The 22,819-nt window shown below is 34.7% G+C and overlaps 1 protein-coding gene across 1 annotated transcript in view; it reads right to left on the reverse strand.

Annotated features, from left to right (window-relative positions):
- Window positions 1–206: 206 nt before the first annotated feature.
- FAM63B (family with sequence similarity 63, member B) overlaps window positions 207–22,819 on the reverse strand; it is a 32,202-nt gene continuing 9,589 nt past the window's right edge. Inside the window, exons 3-9 of the mRNA XM_009321578.1 lie at window positions 22,156–22,220; window positions 17,718–17,876; window positions 16,707–16,809; window positions 15,696–15,838; window positions 5,358–5,531; window positions 3,893–4,066; window positions 207–2,452 (exon numbers count right to left, since the gene is read on the reverse strand). Of these exons, the coding sequence (XP_009319853.1) occupies window positions 2,333–2,452; window positions 3,893–4,066; window positions 5,358–5,531; window positions 15,696–15,838; window positions 16,707–16,809; window positions 17,718–17,876; window positions 22,156–22,220 (938 nt within the window). The 3' untranslated portion in view covers window positions 207–2,332. The remainder of the gene's footprint in view (window positions 2,453–3,892; window positions 4,067–5,357; window positions 5,532–15,695; window positions 15,839–16,706; window positions 16,810–17,717; window positions 17,877–22,155; window positions 22,221–22,819) is intronic.

The raw sequence follows: 22,819 nt of genomic DNA on the forward strand, positions 1-22,819 counted from the left end.
AATGACAGCATTACTGTAACTACAGTATATTAGGTTTCAGGCACATCTGTCTGAAACTGGAAATGTTACATGAAGTCTTCTAATACGAGCAAGTATCTTAGCAAAAAGATATACTCAATAGCCGCAATGCCTGCTCCAGCTAAACTTGTTCAAAAAGGAATTTAGAGTGGCAATACTGTCACTGAAAATAATAAGATAACAAACACTTAGCTCGACATATTTATTTTTCAAGCTCAATAAATAAATGTAAATACACAAATTTGGAAAAATCTTAGTAACAGAATGTTTTTAAACAACATTCTGGCTTAAAGTCTTTGTTATTGACACTACTGGAATATTTTCTGATCTGCTTAAAGTAGGTAAGTCATTATGTTGGTGATCCTCCATCACATTAATTTGTCTGAAGAAGTTAGGCTGCTGCAAAGGAAAAAAAGACGTCAACCTTTGCTTTGACATAGAAAATTATCTGAACTGCATACATTAAGTATTAAAATCACTTTTCTGGGCATGACTTTTCTAGAGAATCGAGAAATTTTTAAATTTACAGTTTGTGTATTAAAGACCTCCTACCATTAATTACTTCATTATTATAAAAGGGAAATTGTAACAAAAGTGGAAAAAACAAAAGAGAAAAAGGCATGGAACAAAAAAGTGATACAAACTGGCCCTTTAGTTGGTAAGACATTCTTCCTTTATCCATCTAATTTTCACTCTAGGTTCGTAACAGATTTATGTGATGACTGGTTCCCATTACTGCAGCAAGTCTGCTTGAAAAAATTCTAAAGCAGCTTTTTACCGGTGGATTTATGTTTAGACACCCTCTCTCTCACAGACATTCTCCAAACACCTGAAACCAGGAGTGCCATATTCCACCTGGCTGCCTTAGCTTTCTCAGGTTATTGTATACTAATGCACTTACCCAGGCTTCAAGCATGAATACATAACTTGTCTAGGAGAAGCAGCCTTTTTTGAAAGTATCTAAAAATTTCTATTTAGCAATTTGTATCAAAAAGGTTCAGCAAGAAGGTAATTGTAATTGACGTAATGGAAATGGAGGAAGATTTGTGGTTCCCTCAAAATTCAGAAAGTATTCTGTTTCTGTATTCTATAAATACTACAAGACACAACATGTTTATTTGGTTCCCATAAATTAGAAAAATCTGGTTTCCAAAAATTCTAAATTAGTGATTTTAAAAAAACAAAATATTACACCTGACCACCTTTCCAAACAATCTCAGAGAGCAGCCTAGCTTCTCTCTCACCCTTCAGAAGTGTGCTTTTTAAGGATACATGACTTATAAAACAAAAAAGTGTGTTTTTAACTACAGTACACTTGCTTAAATATACAAGTGGACATGTTACCGTCATGTTAAAGTTCAAGGTACTTCTGGAAAAAAGGCAGATAGTTAGTTACTTTAACTCTGCATTCTTACATAGAATAATGATTATTATAGACCTTAGTTTCCTCTCATCGTTCGCCTATCATATGGAGAGGTCAATAAATAAGAACTTATCTGGTCCAGTTTACCTACAAGAGAAAAAATACTAAAAGAAAAAGAAGTTATTTATAAAATTACTTGTTTAACCCTGATAACATCTGAGTTGCCATACCCAGTTTGTAATTGCAAGAAAAGCAAATAATATTCATCTTGCTTATTAATAAATGCCCCATTTTCTATGACAATTTTTTGTATGATGCCTATCAAGTCACATATTCTTGGGGCAAGAAAGCTGGCCAGGAGGTGCAGTGATAGCAGTAACACAGTATAAATCTGGGTTCAAAAAACCGAACATACCAGATCCAGAAGCAAAGAAATCTGGCCACATTGAGGAGGCAGTGCCCAGCTGTTATTTGGGCTCTTGTATCATGAAGACTATACCCAGCCTAAGATACAGTTTCACACCATGTAAGTAACACAGAATTCTGTTGTGCTAGTGTACAGACTTCAGGAAAAAGTCTTGTACAAAACAAATTACCTCCTTTGTTTAGAGTAGAAGATAAAATAGCTTACTAACTGATGTAATGACTAATGGATGTCACTGACACAAAACTTGCCATGATTTGTGTGTTCAGCTACAAGGTGCAGTATTTCTTATGACTAACTCAAAGCACAGCCGCATCCAACTGTGATTTGGAATTCCATCTTGAGCAGCACGCACTATGAAGAAAGTCTGTATGATTGTAACAAAGTCACCCATCCTCTCTTGAAACGTGAACAAAATCCATGGGGTAATCAGGCACAGGCGGCATGTAACGGGTTTGTCTTCCTTTTTACTCCTTGTTTTTGCTTCTGAGGACATGCACTTGGCTCCAGACTAAAGCCATTTTCTATTACAAGAGAACACAGCTATTCTTCTCTTTTTCTCTCTCTTTCTCTCGAGGCTCTTTACGTTTGCGTTCATTACTCCCAGATTGTCTTCCACTTGCTGGAGAAGCAGGACCTTGCACCTGCTATGTAGAAAAAATAAAATCTTGAATAAAACAAAGGTTATTGTAGATGCAGTCTGAAGTATTACTCATTTTCAAGTTCACAAACAGAAGTTTAACTATTATGCAAACAGCAGAATTCAGGTAGGGTCTCGCTGTATAAATACTCCAGAATTGCCACAAAACTTCTTATTTCTAAAAAACAAAGTAAGCTGAAAATACATGTCAAGTCCTGTGTGTCCCTTCTATTGTGTCCACGTATTCAGATCAGTCGTTTCAATAATAAAATTTGGCTTCAAGCATTTTCTGGCACTTCTGTATTGCTGTACTGTAATTTTTGCCTAGTTTCTTTCATAAGAATATAATCCACATTTCAGAAGTTGCAGAGCGAAAGTGTTGGTTTTGACAGCTAGATATAGCAAAGCAGCAGCTTTTTGTGACTAGAAACTAGTTAAGAACTTGTCAAGGGGGTCAGTATACAAAGGCAACGTAAGTTTTGTTAATTCATCATCTATTCCAGCTCTTATCCATTCATAGCTGCAAATGAGCATGCTGTTAAGTCCTGTTCAGCACGTTCTTCAGTTCTTTCTACTTTTTTGCAGCCAGCAATAGTGAATCTTTGTCTTAGAAGTGGCTACTGATGATTCTATTAAAGCAATAAGCAGTGGAAATAACACAACTTTTAATTGTCAAAATTCTTATTTCATGCTTAACAAGCACATCAGTTAATGGTTCTGAATTGCTTCAGGTCAAAGATTCAGCCTTCATACTGCTTTTATTTACGTATTTGTAAATAAAAGCAGTTTTAAAAGTCTTCAGTAGTTAAGAACTCCCTGAATCCAGAACACCAACTTAAATATTGCCTCTTGCACACAAGATTCAGTTACATTGCAATTTTGTATATACATGTGCATGAATCACATTTTCCAAGCATTTTGAATGCAACTGCTTATGGGGATGGGGAGGGGACAGAAAGGTGTACTGGGAGAAACTGTTAATTTCCTAATTTGAAACAGGACTGAATAGATTCACTGAAACACCTAAAAATGTAAAGCAACAAACTTCTGCAAGACAAAATAAAGACAAAATTTCGACTACTATCAAAAAAGCTCTTAATTGAATGCTAGTTTCGTAACGTAAAATATTAGCTAACACAATCTTTGTAACCTTACATATTAACTCATCCCATCATTCCAACTTAAATAATACGAATGAAACCCTAATTTAGAAGGTTAGGCCTGCTTCAAAGTATTTAAGTGGCAGCAACTGCCATATCTGCATGCATACTCCAACAATTAAAGCGTATTTCTTAAGATTCCTATATTCATCTTGTCACTTGCTGTATAGAACATAAGTGGCAGTCTTATCAGTCTGAACCGTTTACAAATGTAGATGTGTCTATGTAACTATTAAGTTAATACTCTCTAAAACTCATGATCATATTCCGTAATAATGCTTTCTTACCTGGACCTGAGCAGCTGCTTGTTCTTGTTCCTGATAGTACTGAGAAGCTCTCCTGTCCTCCTCCTCCTGGAGCTTCTTTGCTAGCTCTAGATCACTGATTCCTTCCGGGATCTGTTCCCAGTTAATCTCTTGATTTTGCTGCTCTTGTTGTAGAGACAATGCCATCAGATAATCCTAAACAGTAAACTTGTTTATTAATGCTCTTTCACATAGAAAAGAGCCAAGTCATATCAAGTGAATTTTTCAGCATGTGCAGCTACACAGTACCATCCCTCTTCCCCCACCCTCATCTTCAAATACATTTCCCTCATGGAAAACAGGAATTTTTTTCAGAACCTGTTCATAACCTGAACTGCAGAAAGGCTGAAAACAGCTACTTTACATTTCTCCCGTCACAGTGCCTATATCACAACATACAAAACACAAAAGCTAATTTAAAAAAAAAAAATTGCTTTCAGGTTTAAATTCCATTACCTGGACAGCAACAAAAGGAAGCCGGTGTCTACTTCTACCTAGAACTGGTATGAGCTAAGGTTTTGAAGCTGTCTCTTTGTAATTTGCTATTTCTACTTAAAATTCTGATTTATGCTTGATAGAGTATCTGTCCCCCCTCTACTGAACAGTGTTGAGAGTACATCAATAAGGAACACTAACTCCTAAACAGATGAGAAAATAATCAAAAGGTAGTTTCGGATATATCCAAACAGACAGCAACTCAAGCTATTACTAGCCCTGTTATCTCTGCCACATTCTTTATTCTACAAGAGAGATACAGTGCTTGAATTTATTAAAAAGCATCTGCTTATTCATTTTTTTCCCCAGTATTTAAAAAAAACATTAATGGTGATTATTATAAAGATAAATTTATTTTGCTTGTCCAGAATGTAAGATTTCCAAGGAGCCTGGTCTTGCAATGTGCTTATGCATTACCTGGTACAAGTCCTGTCTCAGACATGACTCGTGGAAACTATTATATATAGTTAAGAATGACAAATAACCACCACCACACACAATCTGCTATGGCTTTTGTCCTACATTCAGCAAAGTGGGCATCAGAAGACAAAATTCAGTTATGACAATATTAATGAGCTGAAATTAATTTGTTACAGGAGGAGAAGTTTCACAGTGCTGTTTCTGTTTCCATATGCAAGGCAGATGTGACATTACACCTGAATAAGTTCTCTGCAGAAGTGGATTCTGAGAGACTAAAATTGGATTTTCCAATCTATTCACGGCTGGTCTTACTCCTCCTCCCTTGAAGTCATGCTAATACTTCAAAGTAGCACTTTTGAGATCCCCAACCTAAGTATCTAAAGAATTTTTTTTTTTATAGTCCTATATATGCAGGAGTACACATACATACACATCCATGTAAGTATACATATATATGACTAAAAATAAGTAGTAATTGATATATATTGACAAGCAAACAGAAAAATACAATAGAAAGGCAGAAAGCCAGTACTTGATCTATTTGATCCTGCTGCCCTCTGTAGACAGTTTCAGGGTCTGATGGAGGCCGTAGGTGGAATTCAGAATCACAGAAATTTCCATCACCATCCACATTGTGTAAGCTTTCCCAAACAACTTTCTCTTCTGTAAGAAAGCCCTGGTCTGTCACCAGCAGGTAAAGCTGACCCTATGCAGAAGAATAAAGAAAACCTGTAAAACTAAAAAAATTTTTTACAATCTGATATAATTAGCAGAAATCATCAGCTAATACAACTGTTGCATTCCAGTAAAACATTCATTTAGATTTTTTAGCAAGTTTAAAATTTAAATGAATCAGTATACAGCATTAAAACACCAGATACTAGTATAAAACACCAGATACTAGTATTCATTAGTATTCATTACAATTACCAGCCACACTTAATTTCTGTATTCCATCTTGTAATTTTTCATTATTAATGAAAGTTTCTATTGACTAAAAATTAATATAAAAACATGAATATATACCTTGATAACTCCTTGGAAACACACCCAAGAAGTGTACCTCCAGACTGGCAATGTAAATTTTAAATCCCAGGACAAATCACATTAAATTCCAAAGGCAAGATCTGGAGACAAAGGTGATCTTTCCAAATAATCCAAGAGGCATTACCTCAAAATGACCGCATCTCAGACTTCACGTTTTATAATGGGTTTTGATAGAATTTGAGATTTATTTCAATTGAAAAAACTAAATTTAAAGATTCTTGCTATCACTTGTCACCAGTAACTGCTTTTGTTGAATTTTAGCCTTTTTACAGTTCCAGAAGGCCAAATTTCTCGATTTCAAACTCTGAAATTATAAAATGGGCTGGTCTAGGATTGAAAGAGGCAATACCAACAAGTCCAGAAGCCAAGGTACAGGAAAGATGAAATGCAAGCTTAGGTTGAAGGAATGGGAGAAGAGCTGAAGTCAAAGGGAAATTATGAAAGCGGGTCTCAAGTAAAAGGAGATGGTGCTGCATGTTTGAGCGACAGCAAAGCAGCACAAAAATCCTGTTTAAATTTCAATTTAAATTAGATTTTAATCTTATCCTACCCTTTTTATAATGTTTTTAGAACTATACTCCAAAGCAAGACTGTTATTACTGACCATACAGCACATTAAGACTGAAGCTTCCATTAATATTACTGAATGTACCCGCTCACGATATTCAGTGTAAGACTTGTTGCAGTGTTTTAGCTGTAAAAATCAAAGTAGTTTATTGTGACATCCACAAAATAGCATCCTTTGCTATTTGTATTACAGCAGCACACAAAGGGTTCTCAAAGATCACTGTGCTAAAGATTTACCAAAACACAAGAGGCAGTTCCTGTTCTACTGATTTCATAGGCTGAACAGGCAAAAAACGAAAACATCGCCCCTATTCAACAAGTACAGAACTAGCTCACTGATCTCTCTCAAGTCATTAAAAGACTGCCTGTAAGAGATGCTGAAATTAAAACCAGATCTCTTCAATCCTATTAAGTTTACAGCCATCCCTTCTGCAGATGGTAGGTCATACAGCGTAACAAAAACATTATTTGAAGATTCACACGCAGCAATTGTTCTAGTATTACCTAATACCACAAGATGCACTTAGACAAAAGGCCAAACAGAACAGATAAAAATCCCACAAAAGACACTACTACATGTTCAAGCTTTGGAATAGCACTTATCCCAGCACAGGTGGGCTTACAGACATAAATACAATTGTCAGCAACAAGTCTGATCACATTAACATGATCTAAGGAATCATCTTTCCCTCGGAAACCTGCGTAAAAACTGAATGCTACACTTCTGATGCTTAAAAATCACCCAAAGAAAATAAAAGGAAATAATTTCACAACATTTCCAATTTGCACAGAATATGTATTTCACAGCATCTTCTTATACAAGAATTCTTTCAAAAAATGTAAAAAAAAAAAATCACAGAATCTTTAAGGTAAGTGTATTTCAACCTTTTAAATTTTATTCTGATCAGTACATTGACTCAAACATACCTAAAAATAAAAAAGGGGGGGTGTCAAGTTTTCCTCTATTATGCTATACGTTTTGAATTACTTTTTAAACAGCTCAAACGGTGTAGCTTAATAATAATACTGAAATAGGAAAATGTTAATGCTTTCATAATCTCCGAACTATTGCAAGCTGAACTTTTCACACACAAATATTAAAGTATATCATTACCTTTATGGGATTAGATTCTAGTATTTGTCATTCAAAAATATTTTAAAGCTAACACTTGTTTGAAATAGAGAATTGTTTCAATCTTAAATAAAATTCATATTCTTACTTTCTGTTTTTAAGACTTCCTCAGTTGAACTATACCTAACACTGATTTTAAAAATGTCATCTTAGAGTAAATAAAAAAAACATTTTAGTACAGCTCCCTGATGAAAGGCAATAAACTGCCTTACATATCACCACATTACCTAAACAATACTATTCCAATAGCAATTGCATAGTTTAGAAACATGCTGCTTCACTTTAACAAAACCTAGCAAACCAACAAACATAGGCTCCCTAGTACTTGTGAAGAGACAGAGTTCCTTTTCACTTTATTGGTATGAAAGAACAATGGGAAAGCACAGATCAGAGATCCAAAGTCATCTTTCCCCTTTTTGTTTTTAATCAAGTTATCTGATCTCTACTTTGTATTAGTGTAATTTAATGGAACTTCTAAAAAACCCAAACTGATTCCCAAGGACCCTCATAACATTGCTAATATTCATGTAACTTTTGGTAATAATTGGATAACTTTCAGTTTCATATACAAAATAAGAGGAGTCAGCTCTTTTTGTATTAGATGTAATGTAGCTACTAATCTCTACAGAGTATCAGTCTTCCTAGAACTTCAGTGATTTTGTTCCTTCTACTTGCAACAAGCAAATAGAGGCCATATCTACAGACTGGTTTTATAGGCACTGTTTTAATGCCATGCATGTTCTCTTCCCAGTCTTAGGCCAACTTCACTTGCACAGCCAAATTCCACTGAGGGGATTTCATGATATGAGATAATCTTTTTATCATATGACCTTCACGCTGCCTCTAAATTTGAGCTGCACTAAATAACGACATGCCTGGTGTCAGGAACCAGCCACCAGTCTCCAGCACTTACCAGATCATGAGATCAGTCTAGCTGCTAAGCGATAGTGATATGGCAACCAATATAACACTGGGATTTCTGACTCCTGACAGTAGTTTTACACCACATTTGTAGCCTACCAAATAAAGTTTCTGCACTTCAGCTCCACTCAGTGCAACACACAAGGGAGGTCAGTGACAGAATCAGTAATAATGACTAAGTGTAGAAATATTTATTTACACTGAACTAAAAAATAAGGAAGGAGCCTTTTTTTTTTTTAAAAAACAGGTAAAAACCAGAATGTGTTTTCTACTTAACAGATCATGGTCCTGATTCTGCATTTGCTTTCTAGTCAGGGTTAAAGCTAAAACAGGATGATCAGCACACTAAGGCCATGCAATTCAGCTAACAAATGTACATAAATACATTTATGTACAATGCTTTTCAAGTACACGTTGCCAAGAACAATATCATACTTTACAAAATAAACATGTTTCTACTGTCATAAAATCTGAACTGGCCATTTCTAAAGTATTACCAGTTTATCTTTTAGGTTTATTTTTAAATATGGGGTTTTTTTAATAACTACACAGTCTCATGGGTTGACACTGCCCCCAAAAATGCTAGCACATAATATACAGCAGTAACATCTACTAATAACTGTTGTCAACAGAGAATAAAACAATAAAAGAAAGTCTCAAGTGCATAAATGTAAAGGTAAACTGTGCCTACAATAAAGTTATTAACAATTATTTATCCTAAAAATTAATATCTAGATATTGTAGACCAATGCCCACATTTTATAGCTTCACACATAAAAAGCTTGAAATAAAGCTAAGGATAAAAGCAAGATTGTTCTCCTGAAGAATGAGCTCAGTCTTCCAGTTTGCACAAAAAAAACCCTCTCTGAAATGCAAACAGATGTAGGCTGCAGGTGATGTTACTGGTTACAAGACCTCCTTTCCTGGGTTAATTTAATGACCAGATTAAGTAATTAAAATTAATGCTTTTAAACTATTTGTTCTGATGCCAGTTACCAAGTTTCCAGCAGTTTAGAAAACTGAAATGGAAAACCAAACACCCGTCCAATATCTTCATACAGTAAAGACAAACGTTTTAAGCCTTATCCTTTAAAGTCTATGTAAATGTTCTCTTGGACTTCTGGATCAGACCCCTCAGTTTTCATGAAGGTGTTTTATGTTGAAGTGAATGAGTGCTATTATTTTGAGATTAGTCTAATCTATCTGAATGTTTTAACTGTTAGAGAAAGTTAACTTTTTTTTTTAAAGTGTAGACAATTTGATTCAACAGAGTAACCCTCAGAATAAAAACTGTACGTTTACTAAGAAATGGAAAAAAATTAAACATGGTTTTAAGAAGTTATACACATTGCCTCTACTATGCCACACTTGGACATCATCTTAAACGCCCAAGGAAAAAGTGCAATTATTGCTATGAAATATATTTTGTGTTTGAGTAAAACTCTGTGTTGAGTTCTGAAACCAAAACCCAACATTTATAAACTAGAAAACATAATTGCAACACACATACTTAAAAATCCAAACAGGTAAGTGCCTTGTTACTTTTCAGTAAAGAAAATAGTTTGTATTACAGTCACGTCAGTGGGAAAAACATTCCAACTGAACTAAGATATTCTTACCAAACTGATCCCCTCTTTACAGTCGTGTTTTTCCTTGATCTAGGGAATTATCATTTGATGTATTTATTATCTGTGTAATGAAAAGCAAAGGCAAAAAAAAAAAATCACATCTTTAACTGCTGAAAATGATTACTGTATAGTCACATGCGCCAAGACTATTAATATGCAATTAAAGGGATAGGAAGTAGAATAAATGAATACTCGGGCAAATGGACAAGTAACAGTGAAAGAGATTAAGAATCTGGTAACTGAACTGCCGTTATTGACTGACACTCACCATACTTCGACAGATGACTAATATATTACAGAATTGCCGTATTTGCTTTTGTTTCATATGCAATAATGAAATTTTTAAAAATGTTACATAATTTTTCTATAAACATAAACATGATCCTAATACTGAATTTTTTTTCAAATCAGAAATGACAACATATTGTATTATGCAAATTTCATACAATTTTCAGAAGAGGCATAGTAAAATATTAATTATTCAAGACTATACTAAATAATATAAACTAAGTAAAATTATAATTGAACTGATGGTCTATTCTGAAATGCAATCTGTGAATCTTCACAATTACATTGTGATATCCACTCAACAGGTTTTAAAAAACCACTAAAGTCTTTAAAGGAAGAGTACTTCAAAACTTTTCATAGTAATTTCTGAAAAAACTCACTGCCACCACTTTTCTACTATTGTTACTTTACTCCTCAACTTCCACGATTTTAAAGTGAATGCTGTATCTAAAACAGAAAAATTATTGAATGAAGCCCTTTCCATTTAACTCTTACTCCCAGAGTCAGGAATTTGGAAGATATGTAAAAATGGCACAATATTCACCTGCCTGAAGATTAACATTTTAAAAGTGTCCATATATTAAACTGAACTGCAATATTTCAAAACAGTAGCTAATATTTTCAAATACAGTGACAGTAACTAAAAACAGTTTTCCCCCTTTCGCTTCTTCTCAAGTCAAATACTTTTTAAAATAATAAATATTTTTAAAAGTGTTCTCATACAACTTCTCACCTATTATTGTCCAGCCCAAAGCATTATCTTCATCCCCAAAACTAGTGTAGAAATGTCTTTTAAATATCTGCTAGCAGAGACTGTTAATAAGCTTCTGCTTACAGTATATAACAGCACTGATACCTCCCTAATCTACACCAGGTATTCATAATGTTGCTGTATGTTCATAACCATTCTATTTCTGATCTTGCAAGAAGCACTTAAGAGTAAAAAAACCCCATTTTATTATTGTTAAATTTAGTAACAATTAAAAAATATTAAAAAGAAAGCCAGGTTTCTGAGGAGTCACTCCAGTCCCCTTCCTTACAAATTCCTTTACTATCTATGCAAAAAAAGATAAAAAAATATCTTGGAGTCAATAGAGACACTGGACACAAAGGAAGCATAAGTAGATTTAACCAGCCTAACAATCGTACTAGTTGGGCACTAGTATGCTCAACGTTTCCAAGGAGTTCTTGCCACTATGCAACATCTTGTAACAGCAGCCTATGAAAAAATTTTCAAAGCAAAGATATAGGAATTCAGAACACTGCGCTGTTTGTTCACTTTCACATAACTCTCAATTTCAGTAAAACAGCCCTCTAAAATAGGCAATCCAAAACCAAGGTAAAGATCCTTTGATCTGGCAGCAGAAAGCCACTCTAAACTCAGTATAATTGAGTAAAGTGTTGTCAGTGTTAGTAAATCTTCTGTTTTTAAATTGAGATTGTGTGTCAAATAATAAATACTGCGAACTCTTTGTAATAAAGACTTAAAAACCAGGAAGTTCAAATTATATGCACCAAGGATGTTACCAGTCTCCACCTCTCCCATTTCTGCTCTAAAATATCCACAAGATTATCCGTTATTAAGGAATGACAGGTAAATGCATATATATTTCAAAACAGAAAATATCAATTATCTCTAAAACAAGCTCACCAGATGGGATGTGGAAAGAACTCTAATATAACTTTAAAAAAATCTGTTCAACCAAGCACCACAAACATTAAAAATGGCTCAATCACAATCATATGATTGTTATGTGGCACCAATATAGAGCAGAATTAAAGCTATTTGGGTTAACCTGTTTTATTAGAAAAACTCGTATGTTGAACTTTAAAATGTCTCAAATTTAGGAATTCTGCTCTTTATTTCAGTATCACCAAGTATTTCTTTTTCTTTAATTACTCACACCTGCTCCTCAATTCTAAAGCCGATTCTAGAAAAGATAAGCATAAGAGAACTTGGAACAAATTTCTGCATTTCCTTTAAAAAAGCTTAGCGATCTGTTTTTTTTTTCTTTCCTCCAATAAGTGCAGTTAAGATCAACCTAACTTCTACTTTCTTTGAAATACAACATATTGAAATCCCAGTCCTTTCGCTAAAATATCGGCCTCAAAAAAACCCACTGAACTTAAGAAATAACCCCAGTGTACAAGTCATTGTATCAGCTGTACGTGAAAGCTTCCAAATAAAAGTTTAAGTATTAGCTTCATTAGAATAATACTTAAGCAGCCTAATGTACCTAAGGGATTTTCACTATAAATTCTTGCAAATTATTCAAACTGTAAATGTTTCTAAAAATACACAAGTTTTATTATACATATATAACTTATTATATGTATATTCCCTTTTGTTTAGCTTCATAACTTTTTTTTCCCCAAACAAACTTTTGTTTGTGTGTTTCGATACATTGGTTTGGAGGAAGAAGAGGGAAGGGCAATATTAGAGAAAGAGAAACAAATTGCATAGTTCTTCCCCTAGAAGTTCTACACCTTCATTTTCTCTGGCATATGTTGTGCTTTCAGTTCTCCTAATTGATGGACTTTTCTCCATAATCCAGCTACTGCGGACTACTGCTCAAACCGTGAAATAAAAGAAACTCCATTAAAAGTCTGCAGAGCTAGCATTAAACCTAGTAAAAGGAAAGAGTAAAGCAGTTGAAAAATCTCAACTCTGTGACAACAATGCATTTGGCACTCATGTGAGTATCCTGGAGGTCCAAGGAATTTTGCATAGCTGATCTTGGCTAAAAGGCCCAATTCCAGTCTATTTCTGACTTCCTTGATATGAAAGAATACCTAGTCATATAGCTATTGCAAATAGCTAGGTAGCTTAGAAACAGACAGAAAGGTTACTGCTGACTTTTAAAAATAAGTTAATAAGGAATTTCTGTCTTTATTAAAAAAGTTTCTTGATATCTCAAAGTCTGTAATGTACCACTCACCAGAAAGCCAAGGCAAAATGAACAACACTGTTTAAAAGCGACAACCCCGGGAACTAAAAGCCTGTAGATAACACAGAAATTGAATACTAGCTGCAAGTGAGGTCACCATGACGACTATGAAACACAAGAGTAATGGACCATATTCCAAAACTTAGCATTTCAGAAGTCTAAGACTTCTCAAAAACCACAAGATTAAAACCGTAGTTACTTAGAAGGAGTAAAGCTTAAATACACAACGAACAAATAATACTACTGTTCAAATATTTTAAGTCAATATTTCTTAAGACTTGGGTTTTGTTCTCACAGTTAAAATTCAGACACAGATTTTTACTCACTGCCTTAACCTGTTCTGTATTATTAATATTGGTTAAGGATATTTAACTCATTGAAGTGCTGTGTTTTGTTTCTTTAAGGAAAAAGGATCTCAACTGAGAAGTGTATGTTTACAAGTATGAAGCTGATAAAGCACTAACAAACACACACCAGGTTTTGGTCTTTGATCTAAATACTGAGCTGCAGAAAATGACGGTCTACCTTCTACGAACAAAATTCTGTATTTATAATTCGCAAGGTCAAAGTGATACTCATTGACTGTATTTAATACAAAGAATATTTTGTATTTTTAAAGTTTTAATTATAGCACAAAAATGAATGATTTCCAGGAGGATTTAATTATTTTATCTGGAATATCCTTTAAACGAAGTAAAAAAGGCTTCCTTATATCTCTAGGTACCATTTGTATGCAGAAAGTACATCTGTACTTCTACTTAGTATTTTCTTTTTAAAACCAAATTGTTTTGAGGTTGGTTTTTTTTTTCCGTAATGAAAGCAACCATAAAACAATGTATGGGCTTGCATGACACACTACTACCAACTACTGCAAGAGCTAAATTTAGAAAAATGGAGAGAAGCAAAACTATACCTCTTAAAATTGTGACATAAATGAGCTTCATCAGGAAATATAACAATTACAGTTTTGGCCATAAACAGACATACTCCATAGCTTTTTTTTTTAACAGAGGAAGGGAAGAGAAAGATACTTTTAACTGTCCTACTGCTTTAAGAGAATATCATTGTACATAGATTTAAAACAAATCTTAGATGTGCTCTAAGAAGCTATTAGAAAACCAAATGTGTTACCTGTTTATAGAGTTAATCATTATTTACCAGGACTATTCAGACCTTTAGCTCAGCTTATGAGTAGTTATTCAAAATGCCAAAGATAAGCATTCACAGTCAAGATTAACACACAGAGGGAAGAAAAAGGACTAATACTGCCAAATGGAAAAGTTAGTTATCATTTACATGAGGTATATGACATACCAAATAATAGATGGTGAAAACAGTGTCTTCCTTAATGTTTTTGTATGTTACACACCCTCTTTTTTTGCATTTAATACCATTATTCATATATGCAAGTGTACATGAAATTAAAGTCTTATTAAATAACAGATAACCAAAATATAATTTCAAGAGTTCTATACAAAGGTAAAAACTCATACATATGTTTGAGAGAAATGTCTAACTAAGTATGATTTGACATTGCAAGCCAATGAAATGTTTACTTCAAAATATTCACTTTTATCACTGAAGAGAAGGGAACAATTAAATCTTAGGAGACAGTTTGACCGTGCCCCTTTCTACCCAAGTCAGATACGTAAAAATACACTATTGTTTTAGTAAAGGCAAAGTTGTGTTAGAACGAAGATGCTCCAAAAGAGATTGTAAATGTGCCAAGCCAGATTCTCCATTCCACGCAGTAAGGAGTCCCAGAAGCATTAACCAATTGTCACTTGCTTTTCATATTCTGGAATACTCCTTTCGCAGTTCTCGCCATTTTGCTTCCCCAGTTTCAGATTCAAAAAAATAATCTCTTCCCTAACAAAGAGAACCAATATTGTAGCTCATCTCAACTTCTCCAGATGTTTGGTACTTTGAACACCATGATGGAGCTACTCATCTACTGGCCCAAATGTAAAGCAAAGTTTTATATCCTCAGAAACAAGAAATTAAATAAATTCACTAACCTTATCATTGCCAATCACAAACTGCAAGTAAATTTAAGCCATGTAAGAAATGTATGTCATTATACATAACCACACAGGGAGCAAACTGAACATAAAGGGAAGAGCTACAAGATTTAAAGTGATAATGGATCTTGGTATCTAAAACACTGTAATCAATAATTCACAAGTAACATTTGCTACAGACCTTACATTCACCATAAGCCATACTTACATGTAACAACAAACTGGAATTTATTTCTATTTCAAGACAGTTGAAAACCAAGATTTGCTTTGAAATGAGAACGCAAACCACAACAGTAAAGACAAAAATGTTGAATATACCTTGTATTTGGTCATGGTGCTAAAATGGTTGTTCCTGAAGAACACACAAAGCTCTCCCTCCTGGACAGCTGAAGTCAACTCACAGAGTCCATGGTATGTCAACTGTGTAGCTGTGTTATTTAGAAATTGCTCAGCTACAAATCCTACAAAAGCAATACGTACTGTTACATGTGTCTATTACATACTTCCTAATATATAAAACCTGGTTATAATGGTAATATTTCTCCTATCTCCTCCCTACTAAGATGCCCACTTATTACCACAAATCTAAGGGAAAACATTCAGAGAAAGGAAAATGAGTTGAAAGTTCTAAAACCTCAACATTGTAGATAATACTCTCATGTTCAGAATTGCTATATCCGCTTCTAATATTACTGATTTTTTTCTTTGTCATCATGTAGTATATAATTCATGTTCTAATACATATATAGTGTATATATCTATATCTAGAACATACATATATATATATATATATAAGGAAGAAATTTTTGATGCTGAGGGTGATGAAGCACTGGCACAGGTCGCCCAGAGAGGTGGTGGATGCCCCATGCCTGGAAACATTCCAGGTCAGGTTGGATGGGGCTCTGAGCAACCTGATTTAGTTGAAGATGTCCCTGCCCACAGCAGGGGGGTTGGACTAGATGACTTTTAGACATCCCTTCCAACCCAAACTAGTCTAGGATTTTATTCTATGATAATTATAGGAGACAATATATATCCAAGTTGAAATCTGAATGCTGCCCATAATAACTTTTCAGAAAAGGAAGTTTTCTCCAGCTTTTTAAAAAGTATATTTAATAGATCAAGAGAATGAGGCTGATCCTTGGTTTGGAAATTGCATCAGAGAAGTGACAAACACAGTGCTGTCTGCCTGCCCAGGGAAAGAAGTTCAGCAGACAGAATGCAGCTCTTCACACTTGTATCTCTACATACCAAGACCCACATACAAAATATGTAACTAAGATTTGATAGGGTAGATACTTTAATAAAGCTTAGAAAAAAGTTACCCACCTTCGCTAACCAGTTCACTGTTGTCCGACTGTTTACAAGAAATTATCTTCTCCACTAGCTGATTGTAACTGCAGTTACCAACTGCTTTTACTATGTCAGCAACCTGGAGCAGGAACAGCATACAAAACAGAGAACTTAACCTTTGTGAAGAACAGAACACAACTGTAAGCCTATGGCAATTATTCATAATAAAATAAGAAGAGTTTCAAAGAGAGTACGTTATTCACCTAAAAATACTAGGCCAAAAAGTTTTAGCCCAGACTGTTACACATTTTGTGGTCTCAGATCCCATTTTAAATCCTTAAGTTAACACTTAACATCAAAAGCTGTTGCTAAAATGGAGGGAGGAGATAATGGGGCATCAGTTAGCTCAGCTGGGGGGGGGGGGGAAGTCCAAGACAATAAGAGAACAGCAACTTTCATGAACAAGGCATGAAAAAGAAAAATCTGAGGCAGAGTATTCCAGCCAAACTCAGCAGTTTCCCCCTAAGTAAACAGTACCAGTTTACTGTTTATTTAAATAATATCATTAAAAATAAATCATATGTTTGTTAAAGATGCAGTTCTCCCCAATTGGTTCTAAAATCCTAAGTTCTCAAAAGCAGTGACTAGTAAATCAGAATTAAAGAAAGAAGGAAAGTAACCTTGCATTCCTTCCAAGAGTTGTCTAACAAGCTTTCAAAAACAATAACTGAGACACCATATCTGGCAACTTCCTATCTCCCTCAGAACAACAATTCTCATTTACACAGTCATGAATTCAGCATAGAAGGCTTTCAAAGTTAGCTTGACTATAGACCTAGTCTCTGCAAAGTTACCATACTAAAACACATGTACAGTCTGTATTCACGCCTCTCTGAAGAGAACGCAATTTTTCTGACTAGATTTAAAAAAATCCATTACCATAATCATTATTATTGACTCCAGTTAAAATTCTGAAACATCTCCCCTCCCTCCAATAAAATTCAGAATAACTTATATTCTGTTTGAATTATTGAAAAAATAAGTTACCTGAGGGTCCACTAACCATCCATGGTACAAGGGGATATCAAGAAGATCAAACACTATGCATTCAGGTGTGTATTCAAATACTCGTACACCTGTAAACTTCACATTGACATCCAGACCCGTCTGTAACTTATGTAGAATCGCCATTGCATCACTCATATTCTGACAGCAGACAGAAAAAAAAACAGATGACCAAATAGAGCTTTGCACACTTGGTGGTTACTCTTGTAACCCTTCATTGTTTAGTACTCATCAATTCAACATTAAAAAAAACAAATTTACAAAAGGGGAAATTAGCTAAACAACTGTTTCAATGCATATTCACATTATTCATTCTCATCGTGCCAGAAGAGATCTGCAAAATAAGAACTCTCCCTCCGATCAGCTGTAACTGACTGTTTCATCTTCTACGCTCATAAGCTGCTTTTAGGCAGCTCCTCTTTCTTTTAGCTCTATTTCCCAGACGTTTGCAAGAAGAATTGGATTACAAGGGAATCTCTATGGGACTCTTCTTGAGGTTTCTTCTCCCCTTTTAATTCCTGCCTTACGAGTCAGGCTGAAGTACTTGTCACCACATAACGAATGGACAAAACAAACAGATCTACACAGTTCTACTTGCCAACTCTAATTTGGGGGTTCAGTATTTAAAGTGAACAACAATGAAGAATCTTTTTTTTTGTTTCATTAAAAAAGTTTTGCTCTCTTATTTTGGGCATACCTTTAAATGGCCTGTAGATTCTACTGTGGAAACAGGTCATGAAAGTAGCACTTATTATAGGAGTGATCCCAATGGAATCCTAAGGGGAATTATCAAGTTATGAAGATCCAATCACACAAAGCAAAGATGAGCCAAAGAAAAAGTACTTTGTGAGACAGGTCTCTTGAACCAACAAATAAGTTTCCTGACATGCAGGAAAAAGAATTTTCCACCAAGTGAGAAGAGTCCACAAAGAGTATAATCAGAAAGTATTTGCAAAAGATTCAGGGAAACTGAGGCGCTTTTTTGTTTGGTTGGGGTTTTGTTGGTTTTGGTTTTGTTTTGTGGTTGTTTTTTTTTTTGCTTAGTTTTGCAATATTTTCTTGCTTAAGAGGAATTCACGATTGCAACAATGGGGGAAAAAGCATGACAAAAAACTAGAAATACAGATTGGAAAGGAGGTGGGAGACAGAAGATTCACAGACTAAAACCACTGACTGTTAGAGACAGTTGCCTCTGTGTTGTCTTCTTTTAATTGTGAGACAGTTAATGGCAAGAACAACAATTAATGGAATCAATAAGGGAAGACAAAAAACTGAGAATAAGGATGACTGACTAAAGGATGAATAATGAGAAAGCTATTAAAGAGCTAGGTAGGCCAACAAGGCATAAGTGGGGTACATAGTGATGAGTTATTTCATCAAATTAAAAGCAACTTGCTGGAATGCAGGAAAATTACAAATAACTGGATCCATTAAACAATAACATAACCAATATATTAACTTAAGCATTCACTCCTGCAGCACATTAGTGCACACATTAATAGACAGAGCAGAATGCCAACACAAGCCTATATATTAGAACGCAAGGTAGACCTTACTATTTTTAAGACGACAGTTTAAGAAATTAGTCTATGCATCTTGTAACTTGATATTGTGAAGAATGTATCAATTAAAACATACAACACTCACTAAGTAAACAAGCTAAATGAAGTAGCTACATCATTCAATACTTCATGATCCAATTCTAAGCACAGTTTTGCATCTGTTGGGAAGATGAACGTTACCTAGATCTTGGAAGAAGTTTTAGACATCTCTCAGCATGCAACAGAATTCTAAAACAAAACTTGCATGTAAAAATTGTTTTACATATTTATATGTCTGCTTACACAGTCTCGCCTACAGATCTTTGCACAACACTTTACACATGCAACAGCATGGTTTCATTAAGGCACATAGCAAAAATTTCATGTTCACCAACCTCAACATTTTAGCCGAAGGAATTAAGCTACTCCTCTTACTGGTATGCAAGTTTAAATGTACTTTTTTTCCTTAATATAATGACAGTAGAACAATAAGCTTGTTCCTACTTTGAGTAATTTCAATTTAGATGCAACTTCTGAAAATTCCTAAATTAAATTTATAAACAGACATAATTCCTTGTTACTAAGCAGATTTAAACCTGGAAAGCTCTCAGAAGAGCTGAAGCTTACACAGAAAAGCTTATAAACTACTTAATAAAGCATAGCTGTAGAACAGTCATGATCATTACCCAGTATCTGCACTTGAGAGTGGTCGCTATGAATGAGAGTTTTACAGCTTGTAACCCTTTAACTGCACTGCTGTGTAAAGTTTCTATTACCAGGAAGGTAACAGCTCCTACTACGTTACTACATGTTGCTTCATCCTTTTTGACAATTTTGCTATGTCACAAGATTTAGAATTTAGCAAGATTTGCAATTAATTCTCAAGATCTGGCTCAGACTTTTAAATTTTTTTTAAAGTTTTTATCATTATAATAGCAAACCAAACCACCTTACTTAAGAAGTGCATTTCATTAGTAGGGACCAGATATCAAGTATAAAAACCTATCAGAGGTGTTTTGGAAGAAATACTGCTATACTCTTAGTCTGCTAAATGAGTAGGAAGAAAGTCTATAGCACTAGCCATCCACAAATTCAGATCATGCATCTACAGACATTAGTTGCATTTATTTTGTAATGTTTGCTTTGTAAACAAAGCAGGAATACATCAAACTGTCCATAAAACTGAAGTTTCTCACTACAGTTTGAACAGTATCATTTCTATTTTAGCTATTTCCACACCTTCAAAGCGACAAGTTTCTGAAAAAAATGAATGCCAATAAGCGAGGATATAAACATACAGAACAGTTGAGCTTGGAAGGGACCTCTGGAAGTCATCTGGTCCACCCCCCCCTTCTCAAGCAGGGCCACCTAGAGCCAGTTGCCCACGACCATGTCCAGACAGCTTTTGAGTATCTCCAAGGATGGAGGCTCCACAACCTACCTGGGCAACCTGTTCTTAAGTTTGTGCATTAGAACTTGTGCTTTTTTTTTTTTAAATCCAACTTTCATTCAAATATTTAATTAAATCCCTCAGTATGGTAAAAAAGAAAGCCACAGATGAAATTAGTATCTTGTCACGATGTTGAAATTATACTAAAATCAAGCATTACAAATCCAGCTGTCCAAAAAATTTACTTGAATTTCTCATGTAAGAAGAAAATATATTGTTTTAGGCAAAGAATATTAACTATGTGACAAGATAAACACAAAATTATGATTAACACTAAGACTTAGTTCCAATGCTTCTGAAATGTAATAGTTTTGGAAGACTCAGTTGCCTAATTAGTTTCTTTTTCCCTCTCATGCGATATCACTCATGCATCTATTAGTACATTTAGAACATTCCTAGAACAGAAGGTTTCTTTAAAATTGTACAGTTAAATATTTAAGGAAAAGGTTTGTGACATTTACATAGTAAACCCATATATTTGAGCACAAGAAAGCCACAGAGGTTGTACTTTAACCAGGTATATAGCTTTCATCACCCTCCTGTAAGTTGATTATAGCTATAATCTTCTACAGCACAGAATTGTGTGGAAAAAATATAGCTGATTTTGTTACTACAGAAATAATACATATAATTTGATACAAGTCATATTTTGGATTACTATTAAAAGAATCCACATTCAATCTTCAGTCTTATTTCAACTATCCCGAGATACTCGATTTGGTTTTCAACACTGAATGAGAGCAAGAAAAGAAGACCTAATAAATAGAACTAGCTTGAAACCTAACACATATAATAAATTCAAATCATTTTTCCATGAGTAATCAAAAAACCAGCTGTGACCACAGACAGAGCTTGAAAAATTTGCTCCAAGATAATATATACTACATCAATATTGTTTTAAACTAACAGCATTATCTTTAACATAGAAGGACTTCTGTGATGACAAAAATACTGGTTAGTGCAAATAATATTGCCTTTCATAATACGGAATCAACCTCTTTCTGTCCATCACCACTTAAGAACAGAGATCTCGTTCTTGCTCAGTTCTTATCCTCAGAGAAAGTCTAGCAGGGATCACGAAACAGAGTACACTGAAGGACGCATAATAGAAGACTGTAAAGAGCAACCACCCTGTTATGTACTTCCATCTGCACTTCCGTGTTATAATTCAATAAAAACAAAATTCTTTAATTTCACTCATTGTAGGCAAAAATAATAATTTATTGTGTGAATAGATACTGAGTTTTTCTACACTAACAGGAATTATTTACAAATAATACTCTACATCAAGCCTAGGAAAAAAGGAAAAACTAACTACAAACAATGGTTTGTATGCTTCTGTTTTTTAACAAGATGATAAACCTTAGGTAAAAAAAAAGTTTTAGTTCCTTCACACGTAAGCAGTTGTATTTTAGGAGCAGCTCCTTACCTGCTCATAATTTAGACGCTGAATTTCAGATATCTCTTTAGGTTTTGCATCAAGAATATAGTCTCCTAAAAAAAGCAAAAATAAAGTTAAGTTTATTCCATGCTCAAAGCTTCAACATTTCTATGAACACTTCTGACTGAAGCTGACTGATCATAAATACCACCATTGAAGTTTTCTATCAAATTAATGAGACTGCATTGTTTTATAACCTGAATTATGATTATGGAGTAAAATCACAGAATCATTAAGGTTGGAAAAGACCTCTAAGATCATCGAGTCCAACCATCAACCCAACACCACCATGCCCACTGAACCATGTCCTTAAGCACCTCATCTACCCATCTTTTAAATACTTCAAGGGATGGTGACTCAGCCACTTCCCTGGGCAGCCTGTTCCAATGTTTAACCACTCTTTCAGTAAAGAAGGTTTTCCTCACATCCAATCTAAACCTCCCCTGGCGCAACTTGAGGCCATTTCCTCTCGTCCTATCACTAGTTACTTGGGAAAAGAGACCGACACCCACCTCGCTACAACCTCCTTTCAGGTAGTTGTAGAGAGCGATGAGGTCTCCCCTCAGCCTCCTTTTCTCCAGGCTAAACAACCCCAGTTCCCTCAGCCGCTCCTCATAAGACTTGTTCTCCAGACCCCTCACCAGCCTCGTTG

The sequence above is a fragment of the Pygoscelis adeliae genome, unplaced genomic scaffold (assembly GCF_000699105.1).
Source record: "Pygoscelis adeliae isolate BGI_AS28 unplaced genomic scaffold, ASM69910v1 Scaffold183, whole genome shotgun sequence".
Lineage (NCBI taxonomy): Eukaryota > Metazoa > Chordata > Aves > Sphenisciformes > Spheniscidae > Pygoscelis > Pygoscelis adeliae.